This window comes from Hippichthys cyanospilos, chromosome 1, assembly GCF_059441005.1.
Source record: "Hippichthys cyanospilos isolate Australia breed blue-spotted pipefish chromosome 1, RoL_Hcya_1.0, whole genome shotgun sequence".
Taxonomy (NCBI): domain Eukaryota; kingdom Metazoa; phylum Chordata; class Actinopteri; order Syngnathiformes; family Syngnathidae; genus Hippichthys; species Hippichthys cyanospilos.
This window is the reverse complement of record NC_142369.1, coordinates 23209729-23224659: the sequence shown is the minus strand read 5'-3', so window position 1 is coordinate 23224659 and position 14931 is coordinate 23209729. Positions and strand designations below refer to the sequence as shown.

The following is a 14931-nucleotide window of genomic DNA, read 5'->3' as shown; positions in this document are numbered from 1 at the left end:
TGTGGTGTGTCGGCAGACGTTGGAATTATTATGCCCCAGTTGTAATAAGGACTTCCCAGGCACATAAATGAGCATGCCCTCGCTGGAATAGACCGCGCACAGACCCTTTCACGCAATGGCTGAGTGAGCAGGGTGCATTTATTTATGGCATGGTTATGATGTTGGCCTACTAACTATTTTTAGAAGGTAATTAATTCCATCCAAATGAAGAGAATACTGTAGCGGCATATGGCGATTTCATTTCTTGAGGGAGTAGTAAGCCAACCTAGTAGCTCTTTTTGTGTTACAGCACCCTCGTGTGTCCATTTGTAGTACTTGCACAGCGTGAATGTCCAGCGTTGGAAACGGTGAATGAAGTCCACCATCAAGCGATTCAATATTGCTCAACCCGACCCAACCCAATTTTGTGACCTATGTCATGTGGTTCTCTCCACGCACAGCATTCGACTTCCTGTTCAGCGACAAGTGCGGCTTCAGCACGGAGCGCCTGGTGCTCAACAAGCGGCGTGACGCGGTGGAGAGCGTTGCCGGCGTGGCCTTCTTGCTCGCTGCTGATCGAGTGCAGACAGGAAGCTATGTCAGCCTGGACTATATTATAGGTGACACGGCAATCTCTCAGGGAAGGTACGCAACAACACAGTCGTTGATTTGTATGATAGTGGATAAGAGGACATTAATTAGCCTTGTATCTAGACATTGTATTGTTGGCCACGTAGCATAATTGCCTTAATCATATTTCAGTGTTTATTAAAAACAAGGGGGAAAAAAACTATATATTTTTTAATATTGATCTAAACCTATATCAAGTAACCAAAAGGATAAATATTGAATTAAAAAGAAAAAATCCTTTTTTAAACTGGTTGTTCATGTTTTCCAAAAATGTTGAAATATGAATTGGTTGAATATCCCATGTAGCTGATAATATACAGTATTATTTACTCAGCTGTGAATATTGGATATAAATACCAGGTGCCAGATAAGAGGCTTAAAAAAATAAACAAAAACACAGTGAATTATTTTTAAATTATACAAGTGACAGATTTTTTTTAAGAAATGAGCACTTTTTTTTATTTTTCTTTGATGTGAGATCAAACTTGACATAAGAATGCCGTATTGTGGTAGTGAACTTGTCACTTCACAATTGCAGCACTTGGCAAATTGAGAGAAATCTTTTAATAAGATGTTTCAAGCCATTTAATGTCATTCCAAGTTGAAATATACCGTCAAACATAAAACAAAGACTATTTCACCTTGTGTATTTAAAACCGCCATAGTTGAGCCTTTCAGCCCTTAAAGCGGAATGCAAATTCTAATTGACATTAATGTTTTGAAGTTTTAGCCTGTTAAAAGCAATTGGATTGGGGGAAAAAAGATATTCCTTTACAAAAAACGTATGACAGTCAATACAGAGAAAAATTGAGGCGGCATGAATCCCACTTAAGTTCTTGGCAGAACAGGCTCTGCTCTGATAAGACTGAACACTGTCAGAGATAGATACACTTTACATATAAGTAATTTTTTTAAGTGTCAGTGGTTAAATGTCAGTTACTGCCCAGTACTTGGTGTTGCTGTGTTTGACTGTGAGAAACAATACCTCAAGATATATGTACATGCACCTTGCATATGAGTTCTTTTTATACACCTATTACGTAATGTGCCTGTGCACGTTAATTTACCGTTATCATGTTTTGTCTGGTTGTTTTGTGTCGTCACCTGGGAACGCGAGGAACGTAATCTCGATTGCATGGTGTGTCTCTAGCACTTTAGCGCCTGAAGAAATTGACGACATAGCTGAGTGATGTAGCGCTCTGTATTATACTGCCTCCTAGTGGTAAAGACGGGCATACTAGGAGCAGCAGTCCTTCGTTAATGCTATGTGACAAAAACAATTTATCCTTATTCATCCATCTTCTTTAGCTGCTTATCCTCACCTAGGTCGCTGGCTCGCTGGTGGCTATCCCAGCCGTCCGGACAGTAGTTATGGGACATCATGGATTGGTCGCCAGCCAATCGCGGGGCACACACAGACAAGCAACCATTCATGCTCACAATTATACCTAAGGCCAATTTGGAACGTCCAATACAGCTACCATGTATGTTTTTGGAACATGGGGAGGACAGCAGAGTCTCCGGAGAAGACCCATGTGGGCATGGGGAGAATATGCAAACTCCACACAGGAAAGCTGGGGCAAGCTTGAATTGAATCCGGGACATCTGCACTGTGAGGCAGACGTGCTAACCAGTCTTCCGTGCCACCAAAAACTGTTCAGTGCTTTGAAATTATGTCATCAATGTATGTTTTTAGCAAGTGAAGGATTATATAGTGCTATATTTCCTCATTAATATGCACTCATCCATTCAATTCAATCGCGAAAGATAATTTGAAATGTAGACATGGTTTTGCAAAGAATAAAACGTATTCATTTGGAATGCCTAAAAGAACTGTGTATTAAATTTGTTTTGAGACATTGAATTGCCACAAATAATGACTGGGCAAACCAGAATAAGTGATAATACATATGTTAATGCATAGTATTGCATAATACATTATGTACAGTATATGCAATTTTAAAATCAAACTTTTTTTATTTTGTATTTTTATTTCAAGATAAAAAGGAATTTATGGGTCAGCGTAATGCTGCTTTTCTATTTAAACTATAGTAATTGTCAGATTTGCAGTTACACTTACCATGTTGTGGTAGTCTGGTATGTGACATACCAGCGAATTTCATTGATTCGTTTAGGGGAAATTAAATTACCACGTGCAAACTAGTGACTTTGAAAAGCCAATTAAAACATGCACATTTTATATATATATATATATATATATATATATATATATATATATATATATATATATATATAATTGGTGTAGCTTAATGTTGTATTCATGTTTTGCAGACACTACTGGGCTTTCAAGATAGAGCCGTACTCCTACTTGGTCAAGGTGGGCGTGGCCTCGGACACAAAGCTGCTGGAGTGGTTCCACAACCCGAGAGACACCAGCAGCCCGAGGTACATTCCGGCCATGCTGCACGTTAGAACTTGCCTGCAAGGGAACACAGTCTTAGCATAGGAAGCTCCTTTCTAAGCCTGTGATGTAAGAAGCAGCATTAAGTTGTAAAGAGCTTATATTCTCAGACAGGCGCCCTTTCTCGCTGCGCACGTAATAGCAGGGGTGACTTTGTATGATACAATAATTGTATTACTGTGTAATTCCTACTTACTGCTTTGAAAACAATATTTGTAGACTTGTATGTGCTTGATTGGGGAAAAAAAGACTGATACAGTTACAGCCACATTTTTTAAGGGGCCCATGTCATGAAAGTTTAAACGCCAGGTGTCAAACTCAAGGCCAGGGGATCAAATCTGGTCCGCCAGGTCATTTAATGTGGACCGCAAAAGCAAATCATGTAAATTTCCATGACCCTTGCTAAACTCGGTTCTGAAATTTTAACTTGTCATGTACTGTATAATGAATAATAAAGTTGAGGATTTGCAATAGTTTTTGATTTGTTTTGTTTTGTTGAAAATTAAGCCCAAATCATCATCACTATTGCTCGTAATAAATAGTCCTCTCGTTTAACACCCGGATGTCCTCTCCTATTTCTTCGTCAATTCTTTAAACATCCTCGTTATTCATCCTCGGACCCATCCAATTTGTTTGAAATGGAGGTCTTTGGAAATTATTTGCTAATCATTTTACTTGGGATGTTCTTTACCCAAGTGACGACTGTTGAGATCAGCGTGTGGAATGTTGCCCTTTGCTGTTTCTCCCCCCACCTGCCGACATCCATGCCGGCTTTAAGCACACATCCACGGTCAAGCCGTCTTCTCCTCTTCATAACGCGTGAAAGTCCACCAAAAACAATATCCATGTATACTTATTGTTGAGAACAAAGAGGCAAATAGGCGAGGCTTGACCAAAGTGAATTGTTGCGATGTTCTGTGCTAAAACGGATGCATACTGTAGTGAATTAGAGGTGTATATATAATAATAATTTTAAACCTGGTAAATGACATTTGAAAAACACAGATGTGTGGAAAAAGGGTATGTTTTGAGTAATGCGGTTATAAGTGACTAATGTGGGCATATGGTATATCATCTATTCAAAACAAAATTTTGATGGTGAATTTTGGAATCAAAACCGTGCCAGCTTTAAATGTCCTGACTTTTTTTTTTTTTTTTGCCCAGGTATGACCACGACAGCGGCCACGATAGCGGCAGCGAAGACACGTGCTACGAGCTCTCGCAGCCCTTCACCCTCCTCACCGTGGGTATGGGCAAGCTCTTCATCCCAAAGTCGTTGCCCTCATCTTCAGCCGCCGCGTCCTCCTCGGGCGATCCGGGCAACCGCATGCTGCCCATGCCTCAGCGACTGGGCGTGTGCTTGGATCACGACGCCGGCCGCGTGTACTTCTACGACGCCGACAACATGCGCTGCCTCTACGAGAGGCAAGTGGACTGCTCGGGGGTCATGTACCCGGCGTTCGGCCTCATGGGCGGCGGCAAGGTCCAGCTGGAGGAGTTTGTCACCGCGAAGAGGCTCACCTTCTAAGGGCTACTGGCCTTATTCAGCGCTCCATTTGCACCTTTTGGCTTATTTACTTTGGCCTAATATGGGGAAGGAAGGGTTTTTTTTTTTTAAGTACTTGGGGCCCGTTGAGGCGGAGTTGATCAGGGACCAAATCGCGAAACTTGAGCTGGGATGTTATGCTCAGCATGAATGACATTTTTCATTGAATCGCAGCTTTATTAACTGGAGGCCTCCAGGTCCATTGAGGTGGATCTGATCAAGGTCTCCGTTCCAGATTGTGATTCGTGTGCTCGCCATGACAAATCTGAAAATGTTAGCCAGTCGAATTCCTCAAAAGCTTCCGGGCCCATTGAGGCAGCTTCAATCGGGGCCTCTGCTCTAAATTGTGATTCTGCGATAACACAAATGCAGGATGCTATTAGAATGACATGCGGTGATCGGATTGGATTGAGGCAGATTAGATTGGCCTAAATAGCAAAACCTGTGATGAACACCAATATGACACTTTGGAATGAGTTAGAACAAACAAGCTTCTTAAACTTGAAGTGGCTTGTTTCCACATCTCCTGGTCCAAACTGTGGAGTGGTACTTAAAACTAGGTTATAACAACACTATGATCAATAAATGGCGAGCTGGCTTCATTCAACGCCAAATCTGGTGGGGCGGTTTGGATGATGCGCTTTGGTTAACAATACGACTATGAGTCTTTTGCATTTATCAGCCAGGCTTGCTGATGAAGTCAGATTAGGTCCTGTCAGGTTTTTGATCCGATTTTGAAGCGCAAGTTGTTTTGTGATGATCAACACCAAATTAGAACACGCGTTGAGCAGGTTTAATTCGAGTCCTCCTGTCAAGGTTCCTTAAGTAGAGCTACATTTGAAAAACAGAATTTACAGGTCATGAGCAACGTAAATATGACACTTTAGAGCAGATTACGGAGCCAAGGCAGATTTGAACAGGGTCCGGTCCACAATGAAAACTTGGAATTTTATTCAATTTAGGTAGTATTTTATCACTGACTCAAAATATGCCACTTTGGTATGACAAGCGGCGGTCAGCGGGTTTTTTGTTTGTCAGCTCAATTGTGAAACATCAAATTGTGTAACCTGAGCTGGTATGTCATGGTGACACAAACATGACATTTTGCCGTGCGGCCACCTGGTTTCTTTTGACTGTCCTCCCCCCGGCGTAGCGGAGATCAGAGTCTTGGTCTATATAGTTTCTGATCAACACTAATATGACACTTGTTGTTAGTGTCCGTATGAGGCAATGGGATGTGAAATATCGTACCAAAGTCTGCTTCTTAATTTAGGTTTTATTTAGTCAGCTGCCTTTTTAAAATCTTTGTTTTATTACATGAAAAACTTGTCTGGTTCCTGAGCAGGGTTTCCCACGTTTGGGAATGTGAAATAACTTATTTGGGTTGCCAGTACTTTGTTGCGTACTCTTTGTAGTTAATTTATTTGCAGTAAATGTTGTGTGTGGGTGTGTATGTGGGGAGGGGGGTGTAATTAACGACTGCGTGATTGGCTGTGTTATCTAGCAGCTGAATCTTAGTGGACCTGGTGGGAGGAAGCCTTCGTCGTGAATCTTTAGCGCTAGCGCCTCGGTGCCTTTTGGTTCATTTCTATTTGTTCAACAATGCCCAGACGTAGTTGCACAATTGTTTTGGAACGCTATCTGTTTCACGTGCACTCGGGTCCATTCGATAACTGTTGTCGACTTGATTTTATCACACTACTCTTTGCACTTTTCTTTTCTTACATCATCACAGTTTAAATCACCACTTAGCACGTTTGTGTCCTTCACTTAGCATCTGAACATCACTCACTTGGTGTCAGAATGTGAACACTACTCACATACAGCCTGTTACCGCCTTCACATGAAGGAAAATCTGGTGCAACCAAGTAGCCTTTAAAACACTGTTGACGTCCTTCAAGGCCATGACCACAGGTGAAACTCACTATCTGAAGGGAGTGGTTTACATTTGGGAAATTGGGCGGTGGGTAGCAACACAGACACTTTCATAAGTAGTTTTTTTTTTTTTTTTTTTTTTTTTTTATTTCATTTCAGGAGGGTGTTACAGTACCACTGGTGCTTTGCCTAAAAATATGACCTACCTCCTTGTGGTCAAGCCTGGATTTTTTTCCCCCTCAACTTTAGCAGAGTCACATTATTGTTTAAGTCAATTTCAATGTGTTCACCTTCAACATGCCTTTTGACATCAGGTTATATACTGTACTGTGTGTGTGTGTGTATATGTATATGTATGTGTTTTTATATATATATATATATATATATATATATATATATATATATATATATATATATATATAATATATATTAGTACAGTACACTGGAAACGTCCATTTACATATCACTCTTGAGCAGGGTTGTTTTTCATTGTTTTTTCGTTGTAAACTTCTGGCTGTTAGGAAATTGACCCCATTTAATGATATTGGCAAATTTGCCCTTTTTTCCCCCCTCCCCTTGCTACATTGTGCAAGTATGTATTCTCAGTTCTTTACAAATAAATAGAATTAAGCCTCTTACATTTGAACCCTCTAGTTTGACATATTTGAACATTTTCCTTTTTATTTGAATTCCACAAGATTTTAAACTTGATTGATCAAAGAAAAAAAAAATCTATGCATTCGAAGACTGACAGGGCAGCTTTCACTGATGGAATGTAACCAACAGCTGAATGTCCTTGTTTTCCCTGTATTGTTTTTGGGTGTAAAATCAAGTAGAAGAATTCGTAACCAAAATTGCAGGCAAGCTAATACAAAGTAAAGCTAGCATGCTGCACGTCATTAATGCTTATACAGTACGTATCCTGGGTGCAATAAAATTTCAATGGAAAAGTGGTAGTTTGCTAGTTGCTAGTTTAGCTTTGACTGACACCAATTTGCACTATTAGAAGTTAACATTGGGATGAAAATAATAATTGTCAATCGCAAACAATTACCTGTACTTTTCTACACATTTTCCTCGAAAGTTGTTGGTGTTGGGTACCTGAATGTGTGATGTAAATTGTGAGTAGATTTATTCTTGGCAGGATTCTTGTGTGTGTGTGTATGTGGAAGGACATAATCAAATAAACTGTTTAAAAAAAAAAAAGTCTTTTTTTAAGACTGCATTGTCAAGATAAGGTAAAAGTTCGGAGTGGTGACAAGGTGTATGCAAAATGACAGTTACGTATTGGAGCTTTAATTATTGGCATTAGTTAAAAGATGTAGTGTTAAATTTATGTTCCTGCTTAAAAAAATTAAAATATCAGTATATGTTCAAAATAGTAGCAGTTCCATGAAAAAGGCGAATTACCGTCAACTCATCAAATAAATTGTACTTTTAATGAACACACATTTGAGATACAGCACATTCAATTCAAAAGCAAAGACAATTGCAAGTAGTAGTGAAATTTTGTACTATTTCGCAGAAAATCAAGAAATGTTAAAAGCAGCGTTGACATCTGTCTTTGGAAACTCAAAAATGTACCATACAAATTCTCGATTACCCAAAACCAGTGGTCCCCAACCACAGGTACGTGGCCGCATCTGAAATAATGTTTTGGAACTGATTTCGTTTAACAATTCATTTATTTGTGCTTTGTTTTGATTGGTCTTTGTTTTTGTTTTTTTTGCCGCCGCCTCTGGCCACTGTTGATATTGCATTTTGTAGTGAGAAGGATGATGTGGTTTTGAGAGCAGTCAGTGAGGCACACGTTGTTTTGTCTCTGTGAAATCTGGCCCATGACTGGAAGTTACTTTGTAAGAATTTTGATGTATGATAATATGGCCGAAATTGATCCAAGTTGATTCAACAACTTGTGACTGTGGATAACATGCTAGCCAATATTAGTTCTTATCTTCATCATATTATATAGTGCTGCCCTGTATGCATTTAGCTTGTTCGCATTTTCGTTTGTGCGCCAGATATTTCCCTTCAAATTAAAATCTTTTGTAATTCTGTTTTATGATTAACTTAACGTAATTTGCGTACATTTTGAACTCTTTACCACTCCATTAGATTCCTGTGTTCCTGGAACCACAGTTTTGCTCGCTAGGTGGTGTGTTTGGAGTCATTGTCTTTTTGAAACATCCAATTCAAAGGCATTTCCTCTCCTGATGTACTCAAACTGATCTAATAGGACCAACAGCAAGTAAACATTTTACTGCGGACTTTTCTCTTCTGATGTCGCTGTGTTTTTTGGCGAATTTGGGGGTGGGGGCAATTTTCTAGCTAAAAATGCATCGTAATGCATTACGTTGCTCTCATTTTTAATGAGTACAATATTACTATTTTTGTGTGGGTAAAATATTAAATTACCGCATTACAGTAAAAAGGAATGTATTCCAGTAATTACATATTTAATGCGATACTGTAATTACATTTGTAATGCATTACTCCCAACACTGATGGTCGAGTATATGGGGGTGGGGGGCCCAACGAAAGAATAGCCTCGGAGACCATGACGACCTTAATCGTCCTCTGGCAACACAGAATTCCGAAAAATATCCCCATATGATGACGTTTCCACCACGATGCTTAACTGTCTTAAATTCTATGTTTGTAGAACATCTGACAAACTCTCTGTGACCCTGAGACCCAAAAAGCACTATTTCTTCTTCAGGTCAGTCATGTGTTTGGCGACTTGGAATGCTTCAGCACTTTTTTCTTTTTTTTTTTTTTCCAATGGGATATTGCTGGGGCTTCTTGCTGGTAGATCGGCTTCACATAGACGTCATCTGATTGCAACAGTATTCACAGGCCAGTTTAGGTTTTCTTTGATCCTGCTGCAGCTGATCATTGGCTGAGTCATTGCTAATTTTGTTCTTTTCAGATTCATTCGAGAAGTTATTTTTGTTTTTTTCGACTTTCTGATTTTGGCTGCCATTTTAAAGCGTTTTTTAATTTTTAACAGCCTATGATTTTCTGCATTTTTCTTGTAGCTTTAACATTCTCACCCATTCGCTGATTAAAAACTTGTTTTATCAAAACAGTTTTACTGGTTTCTGTGGGACAAATGTGCAGACAGCATTTGCAATGTCAATGGCCTTGATCCTTCACTACAGGTGTCCCGTGCTGAAACACCTTTATAATTCACAGAGTCAACGCCCTCAGCAACTGAACTCACCAGCGCTTATTTTATCGAACACACCCTTTTCAGTTAATCATTCAGTTTCACACAATCAGCAGTATGCGTGGCAAGCTTGTTGGTTCTGTTGGTTTTCCATACCTAGAGTATACTATACCTTCCATAAACTTACTTGCGGGTTAGAGGTTGAAATTCTAACAAAAATAGTCATTTACCTTGTGACTGCAGAAGGACTGCTTTTATTTTGAAGGTCACTGTAACATTCATTTTAGGTATGTAGAATGTTTTTATGAATCATACCTTTCCAACACTTATAAAAAGGCGGCTTTACAGAAATGAAGTCAACCAAAGAAAAAAACAACCCATGAAACAATTGGAACAAATTACAATGTCAGTGTCGTTTCATCAGGATGCATTTGATTCACATTCTTTGATACATTTACAAATCGTAACAGTTATTACATTAGACTTTAATTTAAATGTTTATTATTAAATGACTATTAACAAAATGTATTTTATGTACTGTGATTATACAATACATTGTCTCAAAGTTTTAATACTAAAATGAGTTTACATTTAATTGTGCAAAAATATATTTTCTACATTTAAATAGTATTTTTATTTCATTTTAATTTACATAGTTGTTTTTTTTTTGCACTTTTTATTATTGCACGAGTGCACTGATACTAGTTTTATATGAATTATATAGTTGATGATGATGCATCTAATTCAATTCGTATTTAATTACTTCATTATTCCGTGATAATGTACATTGATATCATGAATTTAATTGTGAACAGTATTTTGAAGTATTTTGAATGAGTACACTACATTTATTCATAGTAATATCTGCGGTTACTTATGAATATATTCTGAGTGTGATGTGGTTATATTTCATTCATTTTCAAAAATCAATTTAATCACATTTCTGAAGCGTGAAACATTTAATTATAATATTGCTATTATCGGACTAGTGCACTTATATTACTAATTTGATCTCAAATGATATATTTGAGGATGATACATCCAGTACAATCTGTATTTATTCCGCATTGATGTGATATTCCGTATGAATGTACAGCGTATTTCATTGAGAACATAGTTTAAAAATTAAAAGCAATTTAATAACACTTTTATTTAAACTGTATGATTTTATTGGCGATCATGAGTATTTTTCTACGGTATACACATTGCTATTTATTTAAAATGTATTTTGATGACGTCCCCTTACCTGCGCGAGGCCACGGTAAAGGGCAAGTGTGGAGGCGGGGCGGAGCTGTGACGTCACGCCGCTGTCACCTCAACGCGGAAGACAACCAAGACGCAGGAGGAAAGGGAAAGATCCGCTCCACGTCAGGGAAGTGGAACAACGACGCTATCTTGAGCTGATTCTCCCCACACTAGCATCACCTCGCTAGCGGCGTTGCCCGTTCACGTAGCCGCCTCAAGGCTCCACACGCCCCCGATGAGCAGCCGAGCCAGAGAGGCGCTGGGAATCCGTTAAAAGGTACGCGCTGCTAGCGGCCAGCTAGCCATGTTGGCAGCCTGACCGGTTTATATGCTTTGCCCTCAACACCTGGCACGTTTACATTTCGCCGACGACGTCTTGTTATCGTGACGTGTTCGGTTTGACGCCTAGCCGCACCGGCCGGCGGCGTAGCCTCGCTCGCTCGGGAAGGTCGCCCCCAGCATGTCATTCAAGCAGATGATTGTGATTTGCCGTTGCTTTAATCAAGTAAGCGGCCCGTGCCGCGGTGCCAAGGGGAGCCTCCGGGGGCTTGTTGCGGCGGGCTCGGAGTGACGCTCCTGTCTGATCATGAGGCGTATCGCATACATCTGCTGTCAACCCTCGCCGTTCGCGGGCCAGAGGCCGAAACCCGCCGCGAATAGAAGAAATTCGTGAAAATCTCAAAATGTTTATTATGTTCAAGGGTGCAAGCTTGTCATTTTGTTCATTCCTACTGCTGGACCTTATTTGAATTTTCAAGAATTTGTATTTTACTTAACTTTGTCTCACGTTTCACATTCCTTCCCTAGTTTCCTGAATAAAAGGTCTACCATCCGATAAATTTCCACTGAATGGTTCACTATTACAAAAAAATAATAATCCTCCCCAGTCTGTTCATTATAGGCTCGACATGCTGAGTTTTGAAGTTTAACATGATGGGTTTTGAATTTACTTAAAAAAAAACAATCCTATATAAAGATAGATCCATTTAAATCCATTACATTTCAAAAACGTTATTTATTGCAATTTATTGCAATATTCCTGTTATTCAAGGGGTATTGGGATAGGCCAGGCTCAAGAAAAGACCAAAATTGAAAATAATTCACACATGTGGATAGGTATTGTGATAAGATAATGACAATTAAACCTTAAAAATACCCTGTAAAATGCAGAAGAATATTCAATACATTGAAAACATGGAGAAAAATAAATAAATAAATGACAATATATTTTGCAAAATCTTGTATTATTCAGAATGGCAATACAGAATGTGCCATGGGTGAACCAGATTGCATTTGCTGTAATGTCTTACTTTGCAGATCCAATCAATGTCGTCATTGATTGATGGGCACATTATGACATAATAACGGATCATGATTTTGAATGAAATGCGCAGTATATCCCAAAGTCTCAATGCGGTCCGACCAGTGGTTGCTGGAAGCCATAAAAATGACATACGGATAAATCAGGAAGTCGTTAGATGAACGCACCCGTAGGCAAACACATACAGTATATGATGCGTACATGTTCGTGGGTGCACCAGTAGTTTGTGTTTCTCTTTTTCATCTTTTCCGACTCAAGGCCGGCAGACAATCATGTCACGTGATGGCCAGGCTAACTTTGCTCCTGGCTAGCATGCAGATCATTAACTAAACTACCGAAGTATTTTTTTTTTTCCTACAAAACACGAAAATGACCTCTGATTTTTCAATGCAGCAAATGTTAGATACCTAAAGAGTTTTATCCACCCACCCATTCGCTGAACTGCATGTTGATCCTCACAAGTTTCGTACTCAATATTTACAAAGCGTATTTAACTTAACTCAAGGTTAATTTTGTTAAAGATAAGTTGACTTATACTCCATCACCGCTTTCAAGTACTTTACACAAAAATGCCAAGTGATGCCCAAACCTTTTCTTCCAAGGACAGAAAAATCAAAGTGCCAGTTCTTTGCCGTTACTTTTATTTACATGTTAACACCAATCCATCCAGCAGTTATATTTTATTTTTATGAATTATAATCATTTTGAAGAACTACCTTGCAAAAACAGCTTTCCGTTCATTGTGATTTTTGCTGAATTGACCGGTGTAATATGAAGAGCAATTATCTTGGTTTTACTTGTGAAGAATTTTTTTGTGCCTTTGTGTAAAAGCTCCTATGTAAAATCAAGTTATCATCATTATAATTAGTAGAATGACTTTGCAGGCCTTGTTGCAGAATTTTTAGTATATGCCAAGAGCTGGACCCTGGGTTTGCTGTAGAATTTTCTCACCACATCTAACACATACTTCAACGAAATCAACCCCTTTATATTTGACCAACACCTTCTTTTCTACAGCTGTATTTGAGTTTGTGACATTAGTCGAAAGGCTCTTGTTTTGAAAGTTCCCATCAATTCAAAGCACTTTGCATCTTCACTCAGTGCTCACAAACGGACTGAATAGAATTCATGACAGCTGTCACAGAAGATCCGAATCACACTTCTCTATTCATAAAAAGCTCAGGCTACGTAACGCCTATCAAGACAAAGTTAATGGGGACAAAAAGCAGGAAGTAGACGTATAGCAAAATTAAAGCCACAATGGCACTAACTTTTCATTTTGTAACAGAACAGAGCAGATCCTTCTAATTGACTATCTTCTGTTCCATGTGATTATTGCCCCATTGTCCCAAACCACCAGTGGCACAAAAAGAACCTATCAGTTTGTTTAACATTTATAAAATGTTGGGTGAATTGTAAAACCTACTGGTTCTCACACATATGCCGCGTCACGGTGACAAGTAGCCTCGTATAAAAGCGTTTCCCGTTTCTGTGCCGATTCATTTCAGCATTGTTCGTCTTTTTATTTTGCCATATATTCGCTGCATTTTTACTGTTTTAAGCAGAGTTTTGTTATCTGATCTTCTATTACCCATTTCCATCCCCGTTGTGGTTGAAGCCTGTTGTTTTTCCCCATTGTATTGCCAACAAGTTCTTTTCTTAAGTGCTCACTCGCTGTTTGGTATTCAGATACCACAAACAACACAGGACCTGTGCCAGCCTACAGGGTGGAGGCTGTATGAATGTTTTTATGCCGATGCGCCCGTTGAAAACATACCAGTCGTCATTTAACAATATAGTACTGCAACAAAATCTGTTGTTTCGGTTGCTTTGAATTCTTCATGTGTGACTCCATGTGAGAGGTCAATCCAGTGTAGATGGATGATAATGATAAGTGAAAGTCACTGTGTCACCGGCAAGCAAACAGTACAGTATATAAACAAACAATATAGTAATACATCATATTTTTATAGAATGATTACTTGCCCTCAAGTGTGGAAAACGAGAGCCATAGTCGGTGGTAAATGAATGCCTGAGGAAGATTTAGACACAGGCACAAAAACTTGCCTGGGCATACCTGTACTTTCCAATCCATTCCTTCCCATTTTTTCTTATTCCCTCTTTCATCCCCGCCCCACACGTACCTCCTTGCACAGCTCTCTCACTCACAGCCATACGTGCTCTACCCTTATGTAATGCCGTATATGTAGAATGACGAGCGCTGGTTTAGTTTTAAGCAGAAGTGCCTTCCTTTCTGGTTAAACAATACCGAATAGACTGCCTCAGACTCCACATTAGTACTTAGTGTGGGAGTGTTATTGATTGCTAATTGCAGTCTAGTCCCAATGGCATTCATTGAACATGCAGTACATGCCGTTTGTTCTGTACTGTATGCTTTCAAGTGGACGTTAATGCTTATTGCAGTCTCGTTCCAAGGGAACACACACAAGACATTGTGGTATATGTATAGTTTAATCTATCTTAAATTTGTCTTGTGATTTAAGTGAAGACTAAAGTTTAGTTTTTGGTTGTTGTTTAAGACCAGGTTGTTGACAATACTGTTTAATAGTGTTTTTTAGAGGCTTAGTTATTTTAATGCTTTTGTTGCATGACGGAGGTTTACTTATTTTGGGCTTGTGTCAATTGAACTCAAATGTTGTCCAGAAGCTTGTAAAACATGTCACATAGCGCTTTTCCCAAATTGTTTAATGATATTGTAATCGTACCGTATGTCAACTTCATTG

At 39.1% G+C, this 14931-nt stretch overlaps 2 protein-coding genes across 6 annotated transcripts in view; both read left to right on the top strand.

The window, feature by feature from the left end:
* The window catches only part of trim36 (tripartite motif containing 36), a 31745-nt gene extending 22110 nt beyond the window's left edge, over nucleotides 1–9635 (top strand). Inside the window, exons 13-15 of one of the 5 annotated variants that reach the window (XM_088413091.1) lie at nucleotides 441–624; nucleotides 2902–3015; nucleotides 4196–9635. In XM_088413091.1, coding sequence (XP_088269217.1) covers nucleotides 441–624; nucleotides 2902–3015; nucleotides 4196–4559 — 662 coding nt within the window. In that variant the 3' untranslated portion in view covers nucleotides 4560–9635. The remainder of the gene's footprint in view (nucleotides 1–440; nucleotides 625–2901; nucleotides 3016–4195) is intronic. The other 4 variants (XM_088413059.1, XM_088413065.1, XM_088413072.1 and 1 more) reach the window with 4 other exon arrangements.
* Nucleotides 9636–10947: 1312 nt separating this feature from the next.
* Nucleotides 10948–14931, top strand: part of ccser1 (coiled-coil serine-rich protein 1) — a 130253-nt gene continuing 126269 nt past the window's right edge. Inside the window, exon 1 of the mRNA XM_088414502.1 lies at nucleotides 10948–11143. The gene's annotated coding sequence lies outside the window, so the exon portion shown is untranslated. The remainder of the gene's footprint in view (nucleotides 11144–14931) is intronic.